Raw genomic sequence first — 15688 nt, forward strand, 5'->3', positions numbered from 1 at the left:
CATGCTTTTTTTCCATAGTGTAAATGCTCAGATATGGGTGATTCCAGCAAACTTATGACTAATTAGATTCCAGCAAGTGTGGGATTATTGCTTAGGAATGGGAGGAAACCTGTTGACTTGTAGAGGAAGAGAGATGATCATACTAGTTAGCATTTTTTAGTTGAGTTGATATTTTTTAGATTTGATTTGATATGTATTACTACAATTCGCATTTGGAAGACATGTCATGGAATATTTGTTATAATCTGGTATAAATAAATGTGTATTGTCGTTGAGTTTCAGTATAATCGGAGAAGAAGATAAGTTATGATGGAAAATATATGTTCTGGTCGAATTTGAATTGTAAATTTAATTTTTTTTTTTTTCTGCGAAAAAATGATTTGTAGGGGCGGTTGTTACTGTAGCCGCCCCTACAAATCGATTTGCAGGGGCGGCTGATGTTCCCAGACCGCCCTTATAAATTGATTTGTAGGGGCGGCTATAGTACCAACCGCCCCTACAAATAGATTTGTAGGGGCGGCTGGTAACATCAGCCGCCCCTATAAATGCATGATTTGTAGCCACCCTTTCATAGGGGCGGCTGGCAAAACCGCCCTTACAAATGGTTACCAGCCGCCCCTAAAAACGTTTTTCTACGTAGTGTAATTTACGAGACGAATCTTTTAAGCCTAATTAGTCCATGATTTGACAATATTTTACTACAGTTAACATGTGCTAATAGCAGATTGATTAGGCTTAAAAATTTGTCTCGTGGATTCCTGACGGATTATGTAATTTGTTTTTTTATTAGTATTCAAATACCCCATGTAATATCCTCTCAATATATCTTCTAAATTTTAGCGCTAGATTCAAACGCCCACTAAATTCATCGATCCACGCAAGCAAGAAAACGCGGACTGTGCAGACGCATGCTTTTCGTCAGAAGCATTTGACGGTACATGCAACAGCCTTTCTCCCTTTGTCTGCTCCCCAAGCGGCCACTTTCTCTCCGCAACGCGTTTTTCACCGTTGGCTTCGGCTGTGTCACGCGAGGCTACCGCTTCTTCTGCAGGAGACTATAAACAATAATGAGACCATCACGCGAGTCTGGACGCTGGGCAGTAAGCCACCGTATTGCGCTGGGGAAGCCCTTGACTAGTAGACTGCTGGAGGAGGGGACATGACTACAACGCATTCACATGCCCTTGTACTGTGACAAAGGATACGCCAAGCCTTCACATGCTAGGGAATCTGAATATACCTGGAGGTGGGAACATGACTTCAACGCGTCAATCTTGTCCCACGCGATGGGTTTAATTAAATTAATTGTTTCACTGATAAGTTATGACTAAAAGTATTATTAACTAATTTATTGTGAGAGAAAAATATTATTCATTCGTTAAAAAAATACGGATTATAAGGGGGTGTTTGATTACTACAGGAAAATTTTAGTTCCTGTCACATCGAATGTTTGGACACATGCATGAAGTATTAAATATAGACGAACAAAATAACTAATTGCACAGATTGTGGCTAATTTGCGAGACGAATTTTTTAAGCCTAATTAGTCCATGATTTGACAATGTTGTGCTACAGTAAATGTGTGCTAATGGCAGACTAATTAGGCTTAATAAATTCGTCTCGGAAATTAGTCTTCATCTGTGCAATTAGTTTTATAATTAACTCATATTTAATTCTTCTAAATAGCATCCGAATGTCCGATGTGACATGGACTAAAATTTAGTCCAGGAAACCAAACACCCCCTAAGTCAGTACTCCCTCCGGACAGATTTGAGCTCAGTTTTCATGCATGCCGCCATGCAGCCTTAACTTTAGCCCACTACTCAGCGGCGCGCCTCGTCCTATTTCACGTGTCACGTCCCATAAAACTGCCAAAATGAAAAATAGAAAAGCGCCCTGCAAAGCTGTCCGGAGGTAGTGACCAGCTTTCGCTTGACAGGAGTAGTGTACTACTACTACTGGAGGTGGGAACACAACTTCAACGCGTCAATCTTTTTTCCACGCGATGGGCTTAATTAATTAATTAATAGTACTAGTTTCCCATACCAGTAGACGTATTATTATGTGGTACTACGAGACAATTACGGACCTCATGTGAACTCACGACTCCCGGGGGTGCATATGCGCATGAATTATGCCCAGCTTGCCCGGCAGCCGCGGCGATCGAGATAGCCAAGAACTTGCCTATTAGGCAAAGCACAATATTGCTAAAGGTATATTTGGGTCGATTAGTCCTAATAACTAGCTTGCTAAGGGAAATCGCAAATGGAAGACACTAAACATCGTGTCCAAAGAACACATGTCAATATCAAACACTCATAGAAAACACTCTCCAATGCATGGTTTCTATGATAAAAAATAAATATTTTATTATACTGCTTCTTCACTAGTGCTTTGTAATAAATATTTAACTTTCAGGTAGTTTTTTTCGACAAACTTTCCAGTAGTTGAGAATTTTTTTTTATTTTAACACTTTTTGTAAATTATTTTTAAATCTAAGACTGTCTGTTTTTTTTTCAAAACTAACGCTTTTTGCCGTGCCTATTGTCATGGCACGGCCAAAAGCCTGTGCCGCGCCATGCATGGTGGCACGACAGGGGGCTGACGTGGCGACGACCGGAAAGGCTGACCGTTGACGTGGCAGGGTCTACCGCGCCACCCATCTTGGCGCGGCGGTACCTGGACGATTTAATTGGAACTTTCCGCACCGATAGTGGGAGTTACTCTAGATATTGCTTGACGTAAAACCAATAGTGGATTTATTTCTATCTTTTGTTGAATCTTTTTCACGGCCGAATAGAGAATTTGATAAGCCAATGATTTTTTTTCCGTCTTTCATAATACGGTTAACCACCATGTTAACTAATCGATTACGAAAAATTGGATCGGATTGAAACGAATATTTTTTTAAGGGAACCTTTTTTTTTTTGCTTTTTTGCCCCATATTGTAGGATCGGCAGCGACGCGACCATGGACCCCGGCTTCCTCGACCCCTCGCGCAAGACGCCAGCCACCGGCGTCGACATACCTCGGGACTGTCGGTTCCCGAACTAGTTGCTACTTAATCTCGCCGGCAGTGCTGCCGCGACGCATTGAAACGAATATGAAGCAAATAAATGAAGTCCGTGCGCAAGTTGACAAGCTGCCACATAACATTTTCATTGGTTTGATATAAGTTCGACATAACATAACCCACTAAGCCTGCAAGTTTCGGACGTCAATATTCGTTCGACGAAACACCGGAACTTTTCCTGAAATTGACCAAAGAAAATGAGACCCGATGCCTGCAGAAAAGCAATGCAAGTATTAAATAGGCTTGAATTTCTCACTTATTTTTCTTGGAAGCCTCGTCGTCCGGTGGAAGAAAGCCAGTCAACTGAGCCACCAGCTCCCTCCAGTGATCGTTGTCAACTATCCCTGTCACTGGAAGTCCCCCCAACCGAAGGCCAAAAATAGCCTTCACGTCCTGCATAGTCAAGGTCATCTCGCCACAAGGTAGGTGGAACGTGTGGGTCTCAGGCCTCCACCTGTTATAAGAATAGAATGACTGTTAGTTGTCTCAAATTTGTTACAAGAATGTTTGCGTATAAATAAGGCACTCGCACCTGTCTACAGCTGCAGTAAGTAGTGCTGGGTCAAGGGGCGGAAGACCGTAGTTGACAACATGGACAAGCTCGAGGAAGCCGGCACACCGTATGTACGGCGCGTAACGCTCGTCTCAATGGTGCGCCCTGGTGTACGTGCGGGGCCTCAAAGGAGGCAAGGCCACCTTTGCGTCGTTGTCACTCAAGATGTGTGCTCGGTGCTGGTTGTCGTACTCCACCTCAAGAATGGGGTACAAAGGGTGCTGCGTGGGAGGGGTCATCCTGTTACAAATTGATAAACAAAGGGTTAGAGTATTCAAATTAACAAAATTCAAATTAATATTATGTAGCATTGCAAAATTTGAACTACTTGTTATGCAATACGAACACAATATGAAAGCACATGTATATATTCAAAGTAACATTAACAGATATATTAAACAACTTCATTAGGAATATAAGCATTTGACGAAACTTCATCAAGTCATCAAAATCGACGTATCACGCACTAGTAAATACCGACATTTGAAAACTAGTATCTATACCCAAAATCCCTAACTAAATAACTAACTATAAACTAAATAATAAATACCTAATCAATCCCTAAACCCAAAATCCTAACTAACAGTAATCTAAACCCTAACTACCTAACCAAACCTTAACTATACTACAACACACAACCTCAAACCTAAAAACTACCTACCTAAATCACAAACAAATTCACTAACCTAACTATCCTAAATCACTAACTATACTAAATCACTAACTATCATAAATCAATAACTATCATAAAACCCTAACTATCATAAATCACTAACTATCCTAAATCACTAATTATCCTAAATCAATAATAATCAAAATAACATGAAATCGAGAGGGAGGTACCTTGATAGGAGCGGGCGGCATTGATGCGCCGGCGTTCGTGGTGCGGCCGGCGCGGGTGCTGCGCGGTGGGAGTGGGAGGGCTCGGCGTGGACGGGTGGGCGCGGCCGCCGCGGGCGGGCGGCCGTCCGGGCGCGCTGGCGGCGGGGCGCATGCGGGCGGTGGCGGCGGGCGGGCGGGTGGGCGCTGCGCGGCGTGCCGGCGGGCGGGCTCGCTCACGATATTTATCTGGCCCTGCCGTGCCATGCGCCTTGGCGCGGCACTGCTGTGCCAAGATCGGTGGCGCGGCAGGCCCTGCCACGTCAACGGTCAGCGTTTCCGGTCGTCGCCATGTCAGCCCCCTGCCGCGCCACCATGCATGGCGCGGCCGCGCCATGACAATAGGCGTGGCCAAAAGTGTTAGTTTTGAAAAAAAACAGATAGTGTTAGATTTAAAATTAGTTTACAAAAAGTGTTAAAATTAAAAAAAAATCGTTGTTGACGCTGTCAGTTACTCCTACGAGCAGGACATTTTATGCATTTGTATTTTATGTTATATGGTTGGTTTTTGCGGAAGTATGTTAAATTAATTATATATGATTGGGGATCATATATAATATATACATATGGCTCGTGATGTGAAATAGCCACAATTAAATACGAGTATGTAAACGAACCAACATCTAGTGCACGGTACGTTCTTTTATTTAAGATCCTTTGAAACGCACTTGCGTTTTAGCTAGTACACAATAGAAAAAAAAACTACTAGTACATCTCATTGCTAGCACGCTTTCTTATTACTGCCAATCACTGATTACTCGTTATCCTCCCGTGTATACAGAGAGTATTAGGCTTTGAACAGCATCTATGAAGAAAGGAAAACTACAAAAACAGGATGAACCAATATTGAGTACAAACCAAACTGAGCCCATGTGCAATATATAGTCGAATTGTTCAAAGCCAATCCCAGGTCAACTCGTTAGTCATCACACAGCAGATATGCCATGGTCGGGCTCACTTATGCTTGCCTTCTCATCCCAAAGTACCGCCGAATGCTTCATGCAAGCTACTCAACACACAGCTAGCTAGCTCCCAGCTGCCTTCCCCTCCGGTTTGGTAAACTAAAACCCACTGTAGCCATGCCGGGTTCCATTGTAGCCTCTCTCATCTTCGTTCTCATCCCGCTAACACTTCTCCAGAGGTCTGGCGCTGCCGACAGCATCTCGGACTATGATCAAAATTACACGGCGCAATGCTCCAACTCCGTAAACTTCATCAGCAGCGGCGGAGGCTTCATCGACTACGTGATGAACCTCCGCCGGTTCCTCGCCACGCTCCCGTCAAATGTCATCAACAACGGTGGATTCTTCAACGGCTCGGTGGGATCCACGAACGCCGCCGTGTTCGGGATGGCCATGTGCCACGCCGACATACCATTGTCGGACCAGTGCAAGAACTGCCTCCAGGCGGCTTCCGCCGGGGCGCACAAGGCCTGCCCGGAGAGCAACAGCGCAAGCGTCGCGTACCAGGGCTGCGTGCTCCGGTACTCGGACATACCCATTCTCGCCGCCGCAGACGACGACGAAGTTTCCAATAGCATTGCCTTCTACACGCAGAACCACGCGGCCAGCGTGCCTGATACCATTGCCTTTCAGCAAACCCGCCAGGATCTGCTGACGGATCTGGCCGGCGCAGCTGTGAGCTCGCCCATGATGATTGGGTGGGGCAACCGCACGTTCAACAGCACGCACAAGCTCTACGGTCTGGCGCAGTGCAACAGGGACTTGCCGAAGGAATTATGCTACAGCTACATTACATTGGTCGCGCTGAAATTAGCGGACGAGGTACAGTGGTCGGAGGGGGTGTCCATCACAGGGTTTAGCTTCCACATCAGGTCCGACCTGACGCCCTTTGAAGTCTACGTGCCCCCCACCGGTACCGGCCCTTTGCAACCGGAAGCAGCAAAAGACATGCCCCCCACCGGTACCGGCCCTTGGCAACAGGAAACAGTAAAAGGTACTCAAATGCAACCTTCGCTTTTCCTTTTTTTTTTTTGTTCTTTCCTTGTTATTAGTCAATTCTGCACCAATATTATTCTAGTAAATCAACTTTATGCATGCACTTGATTAATTTATTCTTACATACTGGATTTCACTATATATAATTGATGCCATAGATAAATACAGTATTTTTAAACTACACAAGTTTCATAATGCTTATTGCTTCAATATATTATGTACCAAATGTAATTTCTAGTAAAGCATCTTCAGTGGAGTTTCTGTTCACTTTTGAGGTCCAAGAAAATAAAGAAAGGTTTAGCACGGGTCCATCCTAGCATGCGAAATAGAAATGCTCTCTGATCCCCTATCCCCACAAGCGACGCATCCCACCCCAACTTTGTTGTTTACGCCATCTCCCATCCTCTCCTCCTTACCCTCACCACACCCCCACTCCCCTTTCCCCTTTCCCCTCGCACGAGAGAGTTGCCAAGCCACTGCTTTGCATCGGCGCCGGTGCGCGCCCTCCTCGTGCTCCTGCTCCCTCAGTCCCTCTGCTATATGGAGCCTCGCTATCCCCTGTGGCCAAGCCCAACCCATGGCTCTCTAGAACCTATCCGCCTCGCCAAAACACAATAGGGCCAAGTCGAGATCCTCTGCTACAGAATCTCTGTAGGTCGGATGCTTCTCTGTCGTGGTTTAGATGCCCTTTACCTTTCCTGTAGGAGGCCTGCTGTCACCTGTGCTTGAGCCATAGCCACTCGAGTCTATAGAGATGAGCCTCAAATTCCCTAGCACCACAGAGAGGCGGTAGCACGGACATCAAGGGGGTAGGAGTGCGAACAAGGGAGCATTGGAGCTAAGAGAGAGAAGTTGGATTAAAATGAGAGGATAACCACTAGTGAGTAGGTCCCACTTTTTAGTCTAAAAATAGTGGCTGAGTTGCGCTGGGGCTACTGCTAGAGAATATTGATGTTCTCGATATTGTGTGTTATTTGTGTATGTTTTACATTACATACCTGATCCGCCTTCTTTTAGAATTAACACATTTTCTTGAAAAAGTTTGCATAATCATATTGTTAAAAGGTAAATTTGAAGAATATGTGGGTCCCTGACTAAAAAGAGGGTGCTTATATTTCTACTAATGGTGAAACCTTTTACAGGTGGATTGGTCCAGCGAGTGGAGATAGTTATCCCTGTTTCCTTTTCAATAATAATTTTTCTTGTGGCGTTCCTAGTTATGAGACATTATGAAAAGAAACGGAGACATTTCCAAAATGTAGCCGGTCTAAAGGATTTTCCTTTTGGCCATATAAAGAGTGCCACCAAGAACTTTGATAAAGATGAATTACTTGGAGAAGGTGGGTTCGGGAAGGTCTACAAGGTATGTGTATGAGTAGCATTTTTGAATTTTAGATACCTGCACACAATTAGTATACATGTTGATGTAGAGAAAGCATTCTCTTAACAATATGTAAATCAAATCCTATTGATAAAATCTGTTTCTAGAGCAGTGAAATACCAACCATGGAGGGAACTATCAAACACACAGTGGTAACACAACAATGGAGGAAAAAAAATATAAAACTAGAAAGATGACATAGTCAGTCCCCAAATTAATAGACAACGTTGGTCCTATTATTTCTAGTCGGGTTTAGGATACACACTGTACAGGGCTGGACAAAAAGCTCATTGAGTTAGGGGTGTTTGGTTATTTAGTTTGCTCTTAAAATTCATGTCACACCGAATGTTTAGATACTAATAAGGAGCATTAAATATAGATTAATTACAAAACCAATTACATAGATGGAGGCTAATTTGCGAGACGATTTTTTTAAGCCTAATTAATTCGTCATTAGCACATGTTACTGTAGCACCATGTTGTCAAATCATGGGCTAGTTAGGCTTAAAAGATTCGTCTCGTAAATTAGTCGCAAGTTGTGTAATTAATTTCGTAATTAGTCTATATTTAATACTCCATGTATGTGTCCAAACATTCGATGTGACAGAAATTTTAGGAACTCCTGTAGAAACCAAACAGGCCCTTAGATCGGTGGCTCATTTGAAAATTGCTCCGATTGAACTCTTTTTCCTTTTAAAAACAAAAAATAGTTATAGATTGATGACTTCCAACTTTAGCTTGTCACTAAAAAAAACCCCTATACATGATGGTTTACTTTGGTCATAGACAAGCGAAAATACGTCACGGTTAACTAACGATGACGATCCAGAAAAAACGTCATGTATCCAAGAGGTCCACGGTTTGATTCCTAGTAGCCGCAATTTTTTTGCAAATTTAGCTCTCTCACCGACAGGTAGGTCCCACCTTCCCTGTTTACATCAGCGCCAGCCCCTGCCTCTCATCAGCATGACACGTAGGAACGAATTTAGCTCCCTCACCGACAGGTAGGTCCCACCTTCCCTTTTTACATCAGCGCCAGCCCCTGCCTCTCATCAGCATGACATGTAGGAACGACGTGGACGCTCACATCAACGCCATGTTGGATGTATGATCTGTGACCACCCCATTAGTCCGTCATAGATTTACTATAGAGTGCCAAAATGATTGGTGACGTCCAACCATGACGATAATTTAACCAATCGTCATATATCTATCACCTTAGGTTGAACCGTCACAGATGACTTCATTCTATGATGATTTGCTGGAAGGTCATGGGTAAACCGTCATGTATAAGGGTTTTTGTTGTAGTGTTGGCTCGTGATGTTCAGTTTGAAGTTGGATCCAAACAACACAGGACGCTATAATAGATAAGAACATATCTATATTTGGAAGAAAACTAAAAAAAATAGTTGGCTTATTATCCATCCCTACACGTACTCCATCATTGTTTTCTTTTCTTTTTTTTGAAACTCGTACTCCATCATTGGGAGGGGCTGGGAGGCTGTTTGTTCTAGATATAATATATAATCTGATTGGCAATAATATTATAAACAAAACAAATGGGACTTAAAATGCTTCTGAACTTATATTTTATTTGATTTAAGTATGCTGCATTATGTTTTTTCAATTTTTTCATTTAGACAATACTTGTGACTCAAAATGATTATTATAATCTAGGGTACCTTCAATATTGACCACAATACGAAGGAACTTGCTGTCAAGTGCGTTACAAATCCTTCAATGGCAAAACACCTCAAGGATGAACTAAAGATACTCGCAAAACTACAGCATAAGAATGTGGTTCGACTGGTAGGGTTTTGTAACAATGACGGGTGGTTTCGGCGTGGCAGGGGACTGTACGTTTGCAGTGAACTTATCAGTAACGGCCCTCTTGATAAAAAAATATTTGGTACGTTGGCTTCCCTCTCTCTGCTGGTCATGCTCTTCATATATATTGCACGCACACTTTGGCAACTACACAATACAATCAAACCTTTATATATGTGTTGCATTTTTTTATACGCTTGTTTGCTTATTGAATAGTGTATATGTTTATTGATCAGCTTCATTGGGGCAATCTGTTATTGAATGGCCAATTCGTTACGAGATTATACGTGGAATTTGCGCTGGATTGCAGTACCTACATCAGGATCATAACAGTAAGATTTTGCACATGGACTTAAAGCCCAGCAATATCTTGCTCGATGAGGAAATGAAGCCAAAAATTGCAGATTTTGGTCTATCAAGAGCTTTTCTGAACGCGAAAACTCATACTTACACACAGATCGTGAAAGGATCACTGTAAGTATCTGTACAGTACTGATGTGCATGCGTTTATTAGTTTATTTATTATTATATGTTCCGTGAGGTATAGAGGCTTGCATTGACGAGATGAAAGTAAATAACAAACAAATCCAATTCAATGCCCTCTCGGCAAGAGAGGAAAAAAGGAAATGAAAACTATTTCATATGTTTCAAATTATAGTTCACTTCACCTTTGTTCTAGGTCAATTTTTTCTAATTTGATCTAATTTTTAGAATAATGTACTAACACCTACAGGTTCAAATAAATGCACTATCAAGATATATTCTCCTTTAGAACTTAATGAAACTAATTAATTTGAGTTGCAGGTGTGGGTGCATATTTTTATATAAACTTGGATAAGGTTAAAGAAAGAATAAACTTAGAACAAACTAGAAGTGAGCTATATAGACACCTCATAGCCCATGCCTTTGCCGGGCAGCTCTACATCAGCTGAAACCAAAATTATTATAATTTAGAACGGAGTGAGTACATCTCAAACAAAACCCTTTTACATGACTAATCAAGAGTTGATTGATTCAGTACACATACAAGTAGAGAAGAAAATTAAACTCAGGTCGACCTAACGGACAAAAAGCTAGGATTCTCTTTTTCTTCCTCAGTATATATTTCTAGCTCGTGGAATTATCAGTTGTGTTCTATACTCCCACTATCCCCAAATACAAGGCGCAAACACACTTAAAGATACAAACACGTGTTCTTTGACTACAAATTAGTCTAACAAATTTTCTTTTGCTAAAAAGTTATTACAATAAATCTGTATTTATTTAGAATACTTTCTAATAGTCAAACTTTTATTGCCACAACAAATGATGCTACAAGATGTAGGCGGTTAAAGCGTAAATATAAAGATTGCCAAATCAAACCACGTCTTATATGTGTTTTAATTAAGAAAGGGGGAGTACTTATTATGTCTATGGCAACTATTTGGATTGCCTTGCAGCGGATACATGGCGCCCGAGTTTGTTGACAACGGGAGGGCGAGCCGCCATTGCGACATATACAGTCTTGGTATCCTCATCCTGGGGATAGTTATGAGAGTTGGGCCTCCTAGTACTAGTCGTGACCCCTGTGGTGTATCGTTCATCAACAAGGTCCGCGAGAAGTTTATCGTAGACTTGGAAACAACTACGAGTCTCAAGAGATGCAGCGCTAAGGATCACGAGCAGCTGAAGAAGGATGCATCCTTGCAGGATGATGACAGCATTGAGGATGTGGAAAAATGCGTTGGTTTAGCTTTCGAGTGTGTCAATGAAGAACCAAAAAAAAGGCCTGAAGCCGCGGACATATGCACTCGCCTCAACCAAGATAATCGAGCCCACGTAATCTCATTAGAGCAAGTATAATAGCAGGCTGTAAGCCGACTAAATACTAAGGTGGAAGAGAGAGGAGAGGAGAGAGAGGAGAAGCGGGCTGTAAGCTTACAGCCGGCTTAGACACAATAACCAAAAAAGTCTGTGAGAGAGACAAGTGGGCCAAGTATTAACTGTAAAGAGCTAACTACTATATGAGTGGGCTGAGAGAAGGCTGCAAGGAACCTTACAGTCAGCAAGCCGGCTGTATTATTAGCCTTGCTCTTACAAGTGAACCAGCTGCAGAAGTAATTTGCTCTTGGGTGGGAATTAAAGTCTGCTCAGTCCCTCTGTCGTCAGGGAGAAGAATAAATACTAGGGAAACGAACTATTTGCTGATAGCTATTACGCATGCTGCATTCAACATGGATTGGTCTCCAAAAGATTTGACAGAACTTGGTTTGTAATACCTACATTTTTCGATTGGTAGCTTGTAACGAATAATGTTACCGTTCGCATTGGTTGATCAAAGCTTATGGAATTACTATATTTTTGTTCTTCAGAGGATGAATATAATTGACCTATTTATATTCGATGTGATGAGCAGGTTAGATACAAATTTATCTTCTTCCCAACTTGCGTAGCTAAATCCTATCACTACTAGAAACCGAAGTATCCCTGTCCAAAATATATTGAGTGAAGAAAAATAGACTCAGCTGGTGAGAATCTGAAATTTGCTTTGAAGCGTCAGAAATCCAACTTGAGTTTACACAAAGCATGTAGAGAACATTCGCATATATTTATAGATGAAGGAAGCTTTATTTCAAGATTCTGGGCTCGATCTATACATTTAAGGTAGTGCACCCACCATTACAACGACAAAACGGAGAAGGAAAACGCACTCAATGCACACCAAGCAACAGAGTATCATCAAACCGTTCTCCTGTAGTGACAATCCTACAATCCTATATTTAAACAGAGAGGCTAGTTTGCTGCACCAGCATCTCTATCCTCACGGTAAGGTAAGAGCAATTTCAATACTTTAGCCCATATGCCCTTTTTACCATGGGACGAAAAACTACTCACATAGAGCCATTACTTGAACAATTAAAAAGTAGAAGACCACTAATGTTTTCTATTATATCCTTGCGCCTGTGGGGTCTCCACGTGGGCCCTAATTTTTATTTTATTTTTGAAAGTAGGCCCTACTTTTTAGTTTACCATTCCCATCCATCTCTTTCTCATTCCGCAGGTAAGGAACACCCTCCATCCCTCCCACTCGTTCACCACCTTTAAATTCGGGCCCTGTTCATTTCGTTGAAAAGACAGGCTGAAAAGTACTGTTCGCTGATTTGTTATGAGAGAAAAACACAATATCATGGTTGATAAGGCAGGCTGATAAGTTAGGGCCGTTGATCACCACTTCTTCCATCCATGCCGACCGGGAATCAGGTCCCCGGACTCCTCTGCTCTACTCACACTGGGCATGCATCAGTTATATTTGCGGATTATTATTGATACAATTACCTCCTTCCCACCAGTAAATGTATCCGTAACAGAACACAGAACACAAAACGAATCCACCAGTTGTCCTTAGTGATGCCATCACAGTAAAAAATAAAATAATAAGGACAATATATGCATGGCAATGCTCAGCTCATTAGGTTTTTCTGCTGACCATGTGTGAGCATGTATTTCATTAAGAGAGAGGTTAGTTCTCACTATGTAGGCTCAACAAGCTTCCAGCATGCACACTAACTCGAGAGGAATGCCTTAACATCATCAGACTCGCGAATGTACTTGTTCTTGGGTCATAAATCTGCAGCAGTCCCATGGATCTAATAACCGTGACAATCCTGCCGTCCTCCAACACCAACAAAGGATGCATGGGTGAAAGGTGTCCAGAACGTTCAATCTGCACACTATACTGCTTGACCCAAAGGCCTTCCTCGGAGTCCTTCAGGAACCACAGGTCCATGACGCGGCTTGAACCATGGACAATGACCAAGGAACCATTCAGGTTGGCCAACGTAACCTGCTTCAGATACAAATTGTGCCGGCCGCCACCACCAACGAGGTCGCTGGGTCCCTTAATTCTTGACCTCCATTCCTCCGCCTTGAGCATCCCACCGACGACCACCCGGGTCCATTCATTCCACACGAAAGACCTCGGAGGTCCCTGCATTCCCCTCCACCGTGCACTGCTGCTGAATGTGCAGACCTCAAACAGGTCGTCACGGTCGCTGCCACTGCCGTCGTGCCGTTGTCGAAATGGAAGCATCCGCAGCACCTTGAGCTCGCATGTTCCGGCGACCTGCCTAAACATGTGCACGGGCTCCCCATAGTCGCGCAGGCTGAACCCTCGCGCAGCGTGCTCTGGTGCGAGCCTGTCTGATAAATTGTGCACGGCTCCGGTGACCGAGTCGAGCAACCGGAAGCTGCCGCTGTCGATCGTCTTGACGCAGACGAGACCGGAGGCCGCCACGCTCACGACCATGTCGCTCGCGTTCCCTGCCGCCACGTGCCTGACGATCTGGCCCGACGACATGTCCAGGACGTCGACGAGGCTGTCGCGGTCCAGGTCCACGTCGTCGGCGTAGGACGCAACGATGTAGGGCTCCGGGCGTCGCGCGGCGTGCGCGGCGGCGAACCACGGGGCGGAGAGGAGGGACCGCCACGCCGGCACACGGTGCGCAGCCGGCAGAGCTGCTTGCCGGGGAGACGCAGCAGGATATCGCACAGCGCGTCCAAGGGCAGAGCGCCGGCGTCGCCGCCGCCACAGGCGGCGGGAGTGGCGGGCGAGGGAAGCCTGCGACGTTGCTGTGCGCGGCGCGGCTCCGGAGACGACATGCTGGATACGATCGAAGGCCTCGAGACGTACCTGCAGCATACAGTGACACGAGAGGTCGGATCGTATCGCGCAGGCTCGCTGTAGTTCGGCCGATCGGGAAGGCACGGTCGCGAGGGCCGAATGAAGAGGGCATACCAGCGGATCGTGATGGATGTCGGTGCCGATCCCACCGACGGCGGCAGGGAGCGCGCCGCGCGCGGCGTTGTCAGGGGAGTTGGGACTCCGTACGTCGAGCGTCGTGGAAAGGCGGTGGCTCGCTGTTGATCCGCTATCCTGGGGACCTTGTGGGCCGCCGAAAGTCTCTCATGTAGCAGGCGACGAAAACATAATGGACCTTGTGGGCCGGGAGAAACACAGACACGAAGGCCTGCAGTGGATGGAATCCAGCCTGGTATGCGCGCAGTGCGCTGGCAGGCCGCAGTGGCATTTTTGGTTTGTTGAGTTTGCCTGCCACGGGCTCATGCTGGGCCGGCGTTGGCAAAAAAAAAATAGCTTTGGCAAAAAAAAATCGTCTAAACGACATTAAAAAAACCGCCTAAACTGTAGAAAGCGTTGCTTCCCTTAAAAAAAAGATAATCATACACCCGTCCCGTCGGGATGGGCTGCTTCGCACGCCCCGTGCTGCCCGCCTGCACGCCGTTGCTCGCTCCCACTCGCGCCCTCATCCACCTTGTCTGTCGTGGAAGGGGAGGCTAGGGAGGCCTACACCTGCTCCTACGTTTGTGCCCCCATCCACCTCACACTGTTAGTAAGAAGGGGAGGCCTGCGCCACCGCAGTTCCCCACCAGGTAGGTCGTGACCACCGGCGACAATATGTTTCAAGTGTTTCAGACGTTTTCAGACATGTTGCAAGCCTATGTTTGAAGTGTTTCAGTTGTTTCAGACGTATGTTTTAAGTGTTTCATCTAGATGTTGCATATGTTGCTATGGTTATACACGCATGTTTCAAGCATATGTTTCATATGTTTTTCAGATTTATGTTGCAAGTGTTTCATCTAGATGTTGCAAAGGTAGATCTGGATGTTGCATATGTTGCTATGGCTACACACGAATGTTTCAAGTGTTTATCTGTTTTCAGACGTATATTGCAAGTGTTTTATCTGGATGTTGCATATGTTGTAAATGACTATGTTGCAAGTGTATGTTCCGAATGTTTCATCTATTTTAGGTGTATGTTGTAATTATTTTGTCGGTGCGAAAAGTGACCAACTAGTAAATATTTGTCATTTTACCGTACGTTGTGTTCAGATGTGACCTAGCACTCAATGACACAAGGTTTATACTGGTTCAGGCAACGTGTCCTACGTCCAGTCTGAGTCGGTCGATGACTTTATTTCTGAGCCTAGGTGCTTAAAGTTTGTTGTGGGGTTACAAACGA

The 15688-nt window shown here is 44.3% G+C and overlaps 2 protein-coding genes across 2 annotated transcripts; one reads left to right on the forward strand and one right to left on the reverse strand.

Moving 5' to 3' along the window:
- Positions 1-5584: 5584 nt before the first annotated feature.
- Positions 5585-11513, forward strand: LOC136548200 (putative cysteine-rich receptor-like protein kinase 12). Its single transcript, XM_066539808.1, has 5 exons — positions 5585-6461; positions 7681-7826; positions 9522-9753; positions 9908-10145; positions 11111-11513. The coding sequence occupies exons 1-5, from the start codon at positions 5585-5587 to the stop codon at positions 11511-11513; spliced, it is 1896 nt and encodes a 631-aa protein (XP_066395905.1).
- A 1455-nt stretch (positions 11514-12968) lies between these two features.
- On the reverse strand, positions 12969-14737 carry LOC136548201 (uncharacterized). Its single transcript, XM_066539809.1, has 3 exons — positions 14645-14737; positions 14446-14583; positions 12969-14340 (listed from the first exon to the last, which is right to left on the reverse strand). The coding sequence occupies exons 1-3, from the start codon at positions 14735-14737 to the stop codon at positions 13171-13173; spliced, it is 1401 nt and encodes a 466-aa protein (XP_066395906.1). The 3' UTR covers positions 12969-13170.
- Between the last annotated feature and the right edge of the window lie 951 nt (positions 14738-15688).

This window comes from Miscanthus floridulus, chromosome 4 (genome assembly GCF_019320115.1).
Source record: "Miscanthus floridulus cultivar M001 chromosome 4, ASM1932011v1, whole genome shotgun sequence".
NCBI lineage: Eukaryota > Viridiplantae > Streptophyta > Magnoliopsida > Poales > Poaceae > Miscanthus > Miscanthus floridulus.

What these genes read in the sequence shown, in the direction of transcription:
- LOC136548201 (XM_066539809.1), bottom strand. Translation starts at nt 14,737, where the DNA reads ATGCCACTGCGGCCTGCCAGCGCACTGCGCGCATACCAGGCTGGATTC. An exon ending in TGTTTCTCCCGGCCCACAAG is followed by an intron (nt 14,584 to 14,644) that starts GTCCATTATGTT and finishes CAAGGTCCCCAG; the next exon opens with GATAGCGGATCAACAGCGAG. An exon ending in ACATCCATCACGATCCGCTG is followed by an intron (nt 14,341 to 14,445) that starts GTATGCCCTCTT and finishes TGTATGCTGCAG; the next exon opens with GTACGTCTCGAGGCCTTCGA.
- LOC136548200 (XM_066539808.1), top strand. Translation starts at nt 5,585, where the DNA reads ATGCCGGGTTCCATTGTAGCCTCTCTCATCTTCGTTCTCATCCCGCTA. An exon ending in GCAACAGGAAACAGTAAAAG is followed by an intron (nt 6,462 to 7,680) that starts GTACTCAAATGC and finishes TGGCGTTCCTAG; the next exon opens with TTATGAGACATTATGAAAAG. An exon ending in GGTTCGGGAAGGTCTACAAG is followed by an intron (nt 7,827 to 9,521) that starts GTATGTGTATGA and finishes ATTATAATCTAG; the next exon opens with GGTACCTTCAATATTGACCA.